At 35.0% G+C, this 14253-nt stretch overlaps 1 protein-coding gene across 1 annotated transcript in view; it reads left to right on the forward strand.

Annotated features, from left to right (window-relative positions):
* The window catches only part of DOCK1 (dedicator of cytokinesis 1), a 459011-nt gene that overhangs the window by 344471 nt on the left and 100287 nt on the right, over positions 1–14253 (forward strand). Inside the window, exon 33 of the mRNA XM_081954827.1 lies at positions 5121–5269. Within this exon, the coding sequence (XP_081810953.1) occupies positions 5121–5269 (149 nt within the window). The remainder of the gene's footprint in view (positions 1–5120; positions 5270–14253) is intronic.

A 14253-nucleotide genomic window follows, 5' to 3' on the forward strand; every position in this document is an offset into this window, starting at 1 on the left:
ATTACTGCTGGTTGCAGAAGATTGAGTGTTAAATTTGCTGCTGTGCCTGCCACTTTTTTTTAAGTGTGTAGGAGGAATCTGAATATAAAATTTGTTGTTTTTAGCCTGTGCCTGACTTCTGGGAATAGAGGAATAGTCTAGCATTGACTGTATATAATTCTTAGTGCAAATTATTGAATGGTAGTATCTATGTAGCCTTGAAGCTTAACAGTATATGTCATCTGAACATGTCCAAGATTAATAAGGTACAGTGTTATGAAGTGACACTAGAGTACTGTAAAAGACAAGGAGAAGTTTATCTTACTGTCAAAATTGAATGACTGTGCCTAAGGACTATATATAAGAACTCTACTCCAACATGATTTTTTTCAAGTCTTTTGGATTTTCTAGTCTCTCATAACTAAGGCCAATAGGCATATTTACAATGTGTATAGTTGTGTGTAGGTGTGATGGATTTATTTATTTATCCATACTGTGCCTAACCATCTTTTTTTTTCTTCACAAGCAAAATACTTGAACACAAGTATCATTTAACACAATAATACAATAAAATAAAAGCAATGAAATGATTCGTTAAAAACTTAAAATATATTTAAAATTGTATTTGGGAGTTGATAGTAATCAGGTGGCACGCACATTTAATAACCAAATAAAACTAATTCTTAAAAATTCTAAAACATTGCACAACAGGACCAGACCAGATCAAAATTTAAGTTTTTGTTTATCCCAAAGGTTCCTATAACTAAACAAAAAGATAATATCTGTCAAGTCAGCACATGGCCACTTTCCAGCACTCCCACTAGATAAACAGGCACTTATGTAGAAGATGCATCATCTAATGCTTAAACCAAGCAGGATTTTTTTTTAATCATTATGCCTTACAGGTTACCAAGTAGGAAACTTGTAGTAAAGGTATTCCAACATACTTGGGGAATAAAGCTAAAAAATGCTGATAATTCATTTTTATTTACATCAATATTTATAAGCAGCCTTCTCACAATATGTGACTCTGGCTGATATACAATAAAAAAGAAAAGAAAAAGAAAACAAAGATCTAAAATAGAAAAATGAAAACAGGTACCATACCATATCAATACAAGACTATTTCTTTATCTACTTATTCATTTATTGCTGCTATTTACCACTTTTGATCAGTGCACAGGAAAAGAATCAATCCTTGAATTGCACCCAGAAGCTTACTGGGAGCCAGTGTAGCTGCAAAGTAGTGGTGTTACCTGGGTGCCCTGAGGAATATCCTGGACCAGCTGCAGTTTTTAGGTGGTCTTCAAGAGCAGCCCCGTGTAGAATGTATTGCAAAAATCCAACCAGGAGATGACTAAGGCATGAGTAAGGGTGACAGGTTGTCTAGTAAATAAATAAAAGCATTAGGGTCATTCCTGTTTAAGCCCACAGGCTTTCCAAAGCTATCTTTCATTTTGCTCATCAGACTGGAAATAACCATATCCCACTAGACATAAAAGCCTTTAGAGTCAAGGTCATTCAATGCCTCTTATATGGAGGATAGATTTGCTACTCTCATGACTTAAATCTCATTACTGGTCTAACCCTTTGTAGACTCATATGTAATTATGTCTGCTAAAATCCTTGATTAAGTTAACGCCTCTCGGATAATACCTAGGTCTCCATGGTGTTGCTGAAAACAACTACATACCCACATTTTAAAAAAGAGATCTTGGCCAATCTATTATTATTATTATTATTATTATTATTATTATTATTATTATTATTTTTACTATTTTATCTCCCTCCATTATTTACTATTTTGACTCTTACCCAGGAAGAACCTGGTTAAATTGGAAACATTTGGACTTTGACATTGAAGTTCAGTTGGATTTTTTTTTTTTTTTACAAAATTCCTGTTTGGTATGCTGTGAGTCTATTTGGAAAACAATTCTCTCATGCAAAATACTTAACCAAGTATCCTTAGTTCATCTCATCGGAGAGCCTTCACTTTTGCCCAAATGTTTGCCCAACTTTTGCCTTTGTCTGTTTTAGAAAATTTCAGATTGGTCCAGTCCAAAATGAATTTAGCTCATGGTAGAAATGAAAAGTTTCACAAAGCCTCTGGTTTGCCCCTGGTACATCACATGGTGCATTGAACAGATAATTATTTTCTGAATCATAATCATGCAAGATGGGACAAAAAGATTGCAAGATTCCTCTTAGATGATACCTGAGTTAAAAAAAAGCCCCTTTGTTTTATGTGTTTTGTCCCCTGACCTTAACTTAGATTTAAAAAGGCATTTTAATTATTTGTTAATTTCCTATTTTTCCCTTGACTGTATTGAACTTATTATTTTTGTCTTTTACTATAAATAAATTTTAATCAAAAACAATAGATGCCAAGAAAATACAGTAAGGATTATATATGTATATATAGGATATGATTTATATCACATTGGATTCCAAACTGTTCAGTTCTACAAAATGGGATTATGTATTCCCAATTATTCATATAGTGCAGAAATTTAACTGTTGTCAGCAAGATGAAAGATATCAATATCAGAGCTTTGTTGTAATGATTGAAAAATTATATTTCTATCTTTGGAATATATTTTAAGAAAATACATACAAGTGGAATCTTCAACCAAATGTTTGCAAGATGCTAATCATTCCATTCTCTTTCCCTTATTCCTTCTTTTCCCTGTTTACTCAAGATATCTTTTCTTATGAGTATATAAAGCTTGAATAATTTTTTCTTTGCTATTCAGAGTTTGCAGTAATGCTAAATATTGACTATACTGAAGACAACTTCAGAGTTGTCTAAAGAGATGAATGTTTTAAATAAATGATGAATATATGTTCAAAGTCATTGTGTTCAAAGTCATTGTATTCAAAGGAAGGGACTTTGTAAAGAGACCATGGGTCAAGTTTAGATTCCCAAAGGAATTTGGGAGGTAAATCAGACATGGATTGTATCTACAGCTAAATCTCCTTCCTGGTTAGAACAAATTTTTCCTACAGTCTGAACATGATTGGTTTTTGCCATAATGTTTGAAGCGCAAAATATGGTGAGACTGGTAAACTGATCATGTAAATAACCTTCAGGAAGAAGGGAAAGATTTGAATGTAATTATACACATTCTAATCTTTTCCAATTACCCTTTCTGTTTCACTATTCATGATCTACCATTTTTGTACATTATATTAGCAATAGCACTTAGACCTATATACTGCTTCATAGTGCTTTACAGATCTATGAACCTCTCTAAGGGGTTCATAGAGTCAGCATATTGCCCCTAACAATCTGGGTCCTCGTTTTACTAGCCTTGGAAGGATGGAAAGCTGAGTCAACCATGAGCCGATAAGACTCGAACTGCTGAACAGTGGCAGTCAGGAGAGAGTAGAATTAGCCTGCAATACTGCATTCTAACTACTGCGCCACCACGACTCAGTCTTCATAGAAAGAGGACCTTTCCTTCATTGATTCTCAGTTTGCTTCAATTAAATATTAAGAAAGGGTTAAGCTTAAAGCATGCCCAGAGACACGCAAGTTTACTTGGACCTAAACACATTTTGAAATTGAATTTAATTATTTTTTTATTCTCTGTGGATATATCCATTGCAAACATACCCCTCTTGTTCCTTGATGCACCAATTCCTTGTGATTGTGATTGTCCGCTTGTTTTTTTTCTCACTTTGCCTCTTTAATGAAAATAGAATATTTCAATTGTGGATTTTCCTTCTTAATTGAAATGAATAAGAAAGCTTCTGAAATAGTTTTAGATCAAGTACCTAAAGAGTAAAAAAGAGTAATATGAGGTTTAAATGAATCATTACAGGAATATATTTCTTTAGCAGATTTACTTCAAACTACTCAATTTCTGTTCTCTTTGAAATTCCATTATTAAACATAAATCTTTGTGAAATAGAAGTAACTTCTTAGCATGGATAGTGGCCCTAACAAATAATGTGGTGACCCTATAATGTGTTTTCTATTAGAGTTCTTAGGTAGGGTGCAGGAGAATTGGTTATAAGAATGAAGTTTCAGAAATAAATCCTTACAATTCTTTCCTATTTTTAAAAGCACTTCCTAATTTACTTGAAATTTCTCACTAAGGATGCTGAGATTGCTAGCTAGGATGTTCAGTAAAATAAACATAAGACTTCTTTAAAGTGCCATTAGAAATTCAGAGGTAAACTTTTCTGTATATTTTTAGAAAATGTGCCATATTTAAAGCATCAAAGCAAATTGTGCCAATGTTAAAAGCAATCTATGTATGGTAGTAGTACAGTGCTGAGCCAAGAAAATTCTCTATTGTTGTGAACTGAAATAGCAATAGCACTTAGATTTATATCCCGCTTCACAGTTCTTTACAGCCTTCTCTAAGCAGTTTACAGAGTCAGCATATTGCCCATAACAATCTGGGGCCTCATTTTACAGACCTTGGAAGGATGGAAGCCTGAGTCATCCTTGAGTTGGCCAGAATCGAACTCTTGACATTCAGTAGAGTTAACCTGCAATACTGCATTCTAACCACTGTGCCACCACCAAAAAAAATTCTTTCTAATACAAACATATACACTTACATACCACACAAATTTCACATAATGGAATGCCTCTGAAACTTACAGTATTTCAACACTGGTAAAGGAACAGAATTCTGCACTGTACCTGTGATCAATATATTGATGTAAGAATGCATCAAAGTTCAATAATGTATCCAGTTCTTACCTCTAATAGCAACACTGTTGTTGTGCCTGCCCCAGCATCTATAAAGAATTAATAGAAATATTAGATCTGAAATAATACAAACACTTCCCCCCTCTTTTTATGATAGATCATGTATGAAAGAGGAACAAAAGCTATTCTTCCAATGTATTCTCTCATTTTGTTCTGTGATCAAGAAATGTATCTTTTAAGGAAGTAAATATTTATTTTATTTTATTTTTTTAACTATAAAAAGAATGGCCTAATCTAGTTGAGATTCATTTTTGCCTGGAAGTCCTGTTCTTTATAATCACGGGCTGAAGTTTTCATATATAACAAATGCAGCCTCTCTACATAGATTAGAATTGACCTATTTACTATGCTTGAAATAAGATGATGATGATGATGATGATGATGATGATGATGATGATGATTTTTCTCCCAACAGGTCAGCATAAAATCAAGTTCATTCCTGAGATGGTGGGGCCCATGTTAGAAATGACTTTGATTCCCGAAACTGAGCTGAGAAAAGCTACTATTCCCATTTTCTTTGATATGATGCAGTGTGAGTTTCATTCTACCAGAAGTTTTCAGATGGTAAGAGCTGTTTTCTTAACAAAATGTGTTTTGCTTTAATCAAGGTGAATGTGAAAAACATGTTTAATATCACCTGTTTAAAATAGGCCTGCACAATTTGTAAATCCACAGTTGGATCTGCCAAGCTCAATTTTGCTATGAAGTTTTTTTCTACAGGTTTTTTTTGGGGGGAGACAGATAATATCACTGCCTCCCAATCCATGAATGTCATGAGATTCAATAGGTAATTGTCACTTCTGGGCAAGCCTCCTTTGATTGAGGACTTTCAGACTCAGCTTTGAGCTTCTTGTTTTTTTCCAACTAGGAAAACAGCACTTGGAATACCTGAAATCATGGATTATAGTGATTTAATTTCTTTATTCATGTGTTTGTATGTATGTATGCATATAGTATGTGTAGGAATGAATAGTCACTTTGAAGTAAATCCCTCAAAATGACTGTTTCTGAAAGGGACAGAGTGTTTAAAAGGTTAAAGGAGCTCTCTGGAGGCCAGGACTGATTAGTGAGATTTGTTTGGATTCAACTTTCATGCTGGAGACTTTTCCACATTTGGTGTATCTCTACTATAATTTTGCTAAAGTGCCAATGCAAAAACTTGGATGTTATTAACTTCCTACCATCTGTTTGCTTAGGATAATCTTCCACTCTATGTTGACATCATTTTGATGACATTGGGTATTTTAGGCAGAAGGGGAGCCTTTGGGCAATGTAGGCTTTCATATAAGTGTGAATCCTGTATTATCACCACTTTAGATCATTTGGAAACTATCACGACTTTCCTACTTTAACATTTTCATTCAATGCATGTATATCTCTCCAGTCATGTAAGTGAGGAGACAAACTGTATCATCTGAAATGTTTATGAGCTGAATGTTTTGACCAAAAATGAATGAGCTAGCATATAGACCGAATAGAAAGTATTCACTTTTGTCAATTTTGTTGTGCTGCAGCCTGATTCTACAGTTGTTGAAATTCATTTTTTTTCTCATTAATCTACAACCTGTACTCCATAATGACAAAATAAAAATAGAATTTTAGAAATGTCTGTAAATGTATTAAATAGAAAAAACTGAAATATTGCATTGGCATAAGTATTCAGACCCTTTGCAACAACACATGCAATTTAGCTCTAGTGCTTTCCATTTCTCTTGATTGTTACTGACATGTTTCTGTACCTTGAATGGAGTCGACCTATGGTAAATTAAATTGATTGGACAAGATTTGGAAAGGCACACACCTCTGTATAGAAGCCATCTCAGCTGACAATGCGTACTGTAGCAGAGCAAAAGCCATGAGGTCAAAGAAATTGCTTGCAGAGCTCAGAGACAGGATTGTTGCAAGCACAGATCTGGGGAAGGCTACAATAAAATTTCGGCTGCACTGAAGGTTCCTAAGGGCACAGTGGATGCCATAATTCTCAAATGGAAGACACAACCAGGACTCTTCCAAGAGCTGGTACCCCATTCAAACTGATCAATCGGGGGGAAAGTGCCTTAGACAATGAAGTGACCAAAAACCTGATGGACTCTCTGATTGAGCTCCAGAGGTCCTGTATGCAGATGGGACAACCATCACTGCAGCCATCCACCAACCTGGGCTTTATGGAAGAGTGGCTGAATGGAAGCCTCTCCTCAGTGCAAAACACATGAAAGCCCACTTAGAGTTTGTTCTTCACAGTCTGTGAGTCCTTCAGGTGCTTTTTTGCAAACTCCAAGTGGGTTTTCATGTCTTTTGCACTGAGGAGACTTCCATCTAGCCAGTCTTGTCAATCTGTTTATTAATATTATCTAATATACAATATACACTTGAACTTAAACATAAGATGTGTCTTATTTCTAGATGCCTATGAAATAAGAGAGAAACATCACAAACAAGTGTAAAATAAACAAATGGATAATACATACGATTGCTAATGCAAACCTACTGATGCAAATAAAGAACCTGCTGCTTAAGTTCTATTGTACAAAGCAGGTAATTGAGTTGAAGCTGCCAGCGATAACAGAGGATATTTTTATTCATTTTTTAAGGTTGACGTTAAATTATAATATCAACAAGGCAGCATTTTCTGACATAGTTGTCAGTGGGTGGTTTAACTTCTATTTTTACTAAAATTTTAAAATTAATAATTGTCACTTGTGCTGTATAAAACAGAAAGCTGAACAAAACATTTAGAAGCCTTAAAGAAATATAGTACAGGCCTGGCCTGCCAATTTAGAGATAAATAATTGTAACTGAATTCAATTAAATTTGGTGGTGGTGATTTTCAAGCTCATAAATGGAAAGGCTACAGGACATCAAATCTGAATTTCTCTCAGTGATCCATAAAGATTATCCCAAAGGATCAATGCCCAGATAATTCTCAAAGTTATCTAGTATCTTGGAGGCAAAGCCATGTGTGAGCTCCTTTTGAAATCTTGCCAAATTCCAGCTGCAATAAATTGTTAGCTACATAGCAGGGCATAGATAAAAGAGACACAAAAACTGAACAATTTCTCGAAGAGCCGCTATACAACATTTGGAGGCCTACACACTACGATATGGAACAAGTACTTATGACTGCTTTATATATCCTAATCGCTTCCATGATATGTTTATTATGATAAACATAGGTTTGTTGTGATGGTGAGTAGCAAATTGTAAAGTGGGATTCACAAATGACCCTCACCAGAAGGTAGTTCTTGTTTGTCTTTTTAAGATGTTGATACAGAAAAAGAGACACTGGGATATTTGAATGACTTAGTTTAAATAATTCTGGTGACTTCCATTTTCCAAGGGTGATAGGATATTTTAGAGAATAAAATTACTTTTGTTATATCAGGATTGGTGATGAGGCTTTTATCTCCACTAAAAAGCAAGATTTCTGAGGCACTTTTTTCTGGCTCATTAAAATATAGGTGAAATGGCTGTCATCTGCATACAATAAAATGATTCTACCAATCAAAATGTAGAGGAAAAATCTGATCTTGAGAGGTCTTGCACCAAACACAGTTGATGTATAAATTAAAAAAGAAGGTTCCAAAATACAGCACTACTTCACTCCTTTCTGAATAGTTGGGGAGGGGAAAATTATAGAATACTCTTGAAAACCACATCAGACTTGCACTATATTGTTCTTGTGGAGCTAAGTAATTAAATGCGGACACATCTGTCAGTGAAGAAGGCGATCAATTTCCTCCTTGCTTCAGAAGCTGCCTTTAAATTTGTGAAGTCAACATATAATTTTTCCCAGGAGGAGTAGCATATTTTATGACTAGATTCGGAAGAACAGTAATGATCTAAAGTTGGCCTATCTTTCCTAAAGCTGGCTATTCTTCTGTTAAAATTTTATCCCATGACATTCCCTTCAATCGTATTCCATAAGGCATTTTGTCATACAACTTATTTATGTACTCACCAGACTGATTGAGCAGTAGTATGAGATAGAATGCTTTTGTCTCCTTTTTTTTATGCAACAGGACACTGATAAATTTATTCCAATCTGCTGGCATCTGGAATGAATATAAATATGCATAAATAGATTAGCCAGGATGAGTGCCCGCTAGTTAATGTTTGCCTTAAATAATTCTATCAGAAGTAGGTCACCTCTACTGTTTTGCCTTGTTTTAACTGAGAAATAAGTTTAGCAGCATTAGAAACAGGCACAAGGGGTCCAGCTGAGAATATTGTAAGACAAATGTCTAGTTTAGGAACGAGCATTATTGCTAAATAGAACATGACAGTGCTAATCATGCTGATCTTTCTCTTAGGAATGATACTAAATGAACCAGTAATGTCTTTTGGGAAGGCAGTTAAGACAGGTATCAAAGTAAAGTTTTCCAGTTATCATTTTGATCTTCCTCTCCCTTTTTAACAGGGATTTACTATATATGTTTTTCTTCTCTAATATATGTCAATGAAATTAAAATTAGTAGCTGTAAGAGCCTTGGGTTTTTTCCAACTAATTTTGTCCTAGCTCTGGTACATGTACTGTTGAATAAAAACATAATGTAATACTTGGGCTTGAGGTACTATAGATAGTAATAATAGATAGAATTAGATAGTAGACAGTCCATTATAGATGGAGTGTCTGAGATACGTTTCTTTATTTGAACCAACAGAATACTAGAGATTCCATTCTCATATCCTTTACCAAGTGAGAATTTAACTTGACCTTGAGAGTTGTGGTGAACAGAAGAATTCATTGATCTTCTAGTTTAGTGACTAGAGGTAGATACGCTGCTATAAGGAGTTAATGTTCAAAGATAGAATTGAAGAAACCATTTACCTAAACATGTAGGCTCCCCGTCATATTTCCCTCAGCTGATCTGTTTAGGATAAAAAGGTAGTATTTAATTGCTATTTGGAAAACAATGAGAAATGTGAGTCATTGAAGCTTGAAAGCTTAATGTTGACGTCATGGTGGGCACCTACAAGTACCAAGAAGTTGTACGATTGAAGGCCTTAGTATGATACATTTAGATAAGCCACATTTAATTGGCTCCAACATGTATGCATAGTCCTTGCCCCAAACCTCATTTTGAATCTGTCAGTAGACATTCAATATATATAATGATGTATGGGCCCTCATTGAGGAATGCATTTAAAACCAGTCTCTATTGTTTCCTGATGAGATTATCTTAATGGTTGGGAACTTAAACACCAGACTTGAGTCAAAAGTTAAATTGCTGCTTATATATTTTAATAATGTTGCCTTCATTGAGATGCTTTTACCTCCACTTATTCTCACTACTATAAAGACCATGGAATAATTGAGTCTTGAAAAAAAATAACATCAACCAAATGGTAGTAGATTTGACATGACTTTTCATATCTTCATGCATTTGAGCCTGAACATCATACTGATATAAAAAAAGGCTTGATTTAATATAAGAATTTTTCAAAATTAAGAGATTTGCAAACACAGTGGATGTGCCAGGGTTAGAGTTAATAACATTTCCTCTTTATGTCGAATGAGTATTTTTTTTCATGCAAATGGTGTCATCCTCACTCTTTCCTTTTGGAGTGGTTGCTTGTACGGAAGGCAACTGAATTTGAGAAAAGTTTTCACTCGGCAAAGGGGATGCCATCCAGACAATTAAGGGAGCAGTGCGAGCTTCTTCCAGTAGACATTAGGCACATTACCTATAGGTATATCCTGTAAACCAGAGTGAATCTTATTTCATTTTACAAAGTATTATATAGATGATAGTTAAACTTTTCAGTTGACTAATTTTTTTGAGAATTTCCTCCTGCTTCTTGGTGTTTTGAATAAATAAATGATATTCTTGAGAGTTGTTAAAGAGGGTGCAAATTTCTTCTAAATTTCAAGGCCGCTTTATTACTCCTTAAACTCATAGTTTTTCTGTATATCTGGAAGGATTGGTTCTAGGTGATTTTTCACATTTCATATCAGTGATCTAATCTTGAAAGACATAATATGGATATACTTGGAACAGAGTCAAAAGCATCCTCATTTTATGGAGATTTAAAGGTATAATTGTGTTGCTAAGTTTTAGCAAAAATCTCTAACCATTGCTGCTTTTGGATAGCCACGTGGCTCTTCCTACATGTATTTGGTACATTTGACATTTACCCAAAGAATGCAATAGATATTCTGTTGCTTATATTGTTACTCTTTTTTTTATAAAGATTTTTTTTATTTTTGAATAAACACAAACAGACAAAACACACACAAAAAAACCACAAAACCATCTTCCGTTACAAATTGTAGAAAGAGTGTCGATTGGTTACAAAAACTTCCGTGCATCCCTTCCATAGTCATCACCTACAATTCATATCAAATCATATATTTTAAATCAAATATATTTATATATATTATTATCATCATATCTCAACCTTCATTTGACTATAATTGTTTTTACGTCCTTTTATATAAAATATTCCAGATTTAAAGCAAAACCACATAATGGCATTCCATTAGCTCTTCCCAATATCATCCAGTAACATTACATCTTTATAACGTGCTCTAAATAAAAAAATGGTTATATTTAATAACAGAGTTTCTAAACCTCCTTTTGTAGTCACCATTTGCAATATCACATTTCCTCTTATCAAACCAATACATATGTATATGCATTATTATCATTATCAATAAATTATTTAACTATATTCATTATCACTTCATTTTATACATAATGCTCTAAATTTAACTAAATTTGATTTAATTTTTTATTATAAGCTTTCATTACATCAACCTGTGTCTTTCCAGTAATAGTGCAATCTTATGTCTCTTGCCATTTGTGGCATTAGTATTCTGGTTATTTTCTTAGCAGGTTTTGTATGGACTGCTCTTCACAACTTATTGCTTATTGCATATCTTGTATAAGCTCGAAACCCTCCATCTGCTTCTTCAACCAGCTTATCTTTGGTTATCACTAGTGCTTATGACAAAATGTCTATCCTTAGTTCCATCAATTCTTCTCTCTTTTCTTCTTCTATATTTTGAAATCTGGGGTAGAGCTACAGTCCATCTAAATGTATTTATTCTTTGTATATGGTTTTTAATGTGTGCCTGTACACCGCCCCGAGTCCCTTCGGGGAGAGGGGGCGGTCTATAAATCAAAGAAAATTGAAAATTGAAATCTCCCCTTTCCATATTCCACTCTTTCCATTTCCAACCACGCTCAGTTCACTGTCAGTATCAACAATTTTCTTGTCTCTTTGTTTATTTTTTCCTTCAGTTTCTAGAACTCAGACCCCCACTTTCTTCATTTGATGAACATCCTCAATTTTTCCATCAAATTTTACTGTTCTACGATCTATGTTCTCCAATCTCTTCTCAATTTTCTCTGTTATTTCTAATAATTTTTGAATTTCAAACATAATATTTTGCAATGTTAAGGTTTCTTTTTCATGTTGCACCATTCTTCCAACTTGTAAACACTGCCACTCTGGCATTCAAAACTTTTTATTAAATTTAAAGCAAGTTCATTTATAATCTTTGAAGACAAGGCTTTGTTTTCACTCCACTCCAGCTGCCAATAAAGCTCCCTAAGAGCACCTGTATAAACAACCCATGCTCTTCTCACTATCACTCTCTGTAAACAAGCTGAGAAACCTTGAAATGCAAAGTCAAATGATCAAAGAAAAAAAAAGACTATTTCCAAGCCTTCCAAGACTCCAGCCTCCAAGTGGCAGTGTTACTTCCTTTCCCTCTGTTATTACAGCCCTCTTTGTATTCCTTTTATATCTTCTTTATATTCCAGGCTTAAAGAAAACAAAATTTTAAATGGAGCAAAAAAACCCCATCCAATCCAGCATTATAAAAATAAGGAAAAAGATTTTAATCCATAGGTATAAAAAAAAGAATATAAGAAGTAGAAGAAAAACTAATCCATTCAATTTAAAGAATAGGAAACATTTGCAAAAGTTCCATCCGTGAAAGAATTTTTTTTTAAAAAAAGGATAACACACTGTCTAATGTAGCTTAATTTAGCCACTTGTTCTCTTCTGTTTTAAAATTTAATTTAGCTTTAATTTTTTTTGGGGGGGGGGTAGTCTCTTTTATAATAATAAGATTTCCTCACCAGATGGACACACTTTCTCTTTCCGTTTTCCTCCCGTTCCTGAGCTGTCCCAACTTCAGCAGCTTCAATGGCTGCACTTCTGCCGCCGGCAAAAAGAGATTCTCCTGGATCAATCAGGGACTTTGTGCTGTCTCTGAGATCAGCAGGACATACCCTTCCCTGTCACTGTCTCTTCGGGATGGTTTAGGTCCAAAAGGACCATCCAGCGGCAAAAGTATTGACTGCAATCTCGGAGCTCCAAGATCACACATCGTGTCATTGCAACATCAGCTCCTCCTTCCTCCTTATATTATTACTCTTAATAAGGAGCAATGAACAGGTAGTATAACACAAGAGATGAAAGCACTTTGAGGCTTACTTCAATAGAAACTTTGAATACTGCCTTCTAATTTATATCCAGATTTTAAAGAAAGGAATAAGCCCTTTCTGCTTACTTCAAATTTAACCCTCTGTTTCAGAGATCTAGCAAGATGGATCAAGTAGTATGGAGCTTGTCTAATGTCTCTGTGATGTCAGACAGCTCTTGAAAAATCACAGCTTTGTTTTTAGAGTTAATACATACTGTTTGACCCATCAGGTTGAACACTGCCCAGGGTAATTTAGAGGCTGAATCCAATATTGACAATTCTTCATTTTGCTGTAACTGTGCCACTGTGCCACATTGCAATAAGAGAGGTGAGGCAAAGATATCATACATTCTGTCTAGCCCTGGCTGGTTTAACTCCTCATATTTATTACTTAATAGAAGAGATTCATTTCCACTTATGTTTGTGGTTCCTTTTACTGATAAAAGCTCCTGTAGCTCGTATTATTGAAGGCTCTTTGCAGGCTTTGCTAGCCAGAACCAAACCCAAGGCAATTCTTCTTTACATCTGCAGGCAAGAGAATGCATATCTAAAAGATATTGTTCAGCGAAACAGCTCCCTGTACAACCATGGAAACTCTAATCACTTAGGCAGAGAATGTAAGAGATAAAGCTAACAAAATTAAGACTCAATAAAACAAAAGGGCTTCCCATAAAAACCATCGCCATTGCAAAAGAAGTAGCAAAACAAACAAAAACAACCCCATCCTACCCCCAAAAGAAAGGAAAAGCTTACTCTCACAGGAGTATGTACTGTATGCAGGTAGTCCTCAACTTAAAGAGTTGGCATATTGCCACCATCAATCTGGTTCCTAGACTTTTATGGAGCTTCGACGGATGGAAGGCTGAGTCAACCTTGAGCCAGGAACTCAAACTGCTGGCAGTTGGCAGTCAGCAGAACTAGCCTGCAATACTGCATTCTAACCACTGCGCCGCCATGGTTCTATGGCTCCATATGGTCACATGTCAAATGGCCTCATGTGGCCAGCAGCTCCTTGCAAAAGGTCAGGGCAGGTATGCCTTGTCGGCAGCAGAAGCAACAAGACAGTGAAGTTCAACTGGAGTGGCAGGAGAGCAGGGATCTTGGAGCACGG

Source organism: Natrix helvetica (genome assembly GCF_964273705.1).
Source record: "Natrix helvetica genome assembly, chromosome: 5".
Taxonomy (NCBI): Eukaryota; Metazoa; Chordata; class Lepidosauria; order Squamata; family Natricidae; genus Natrix; species Natrix helvetica.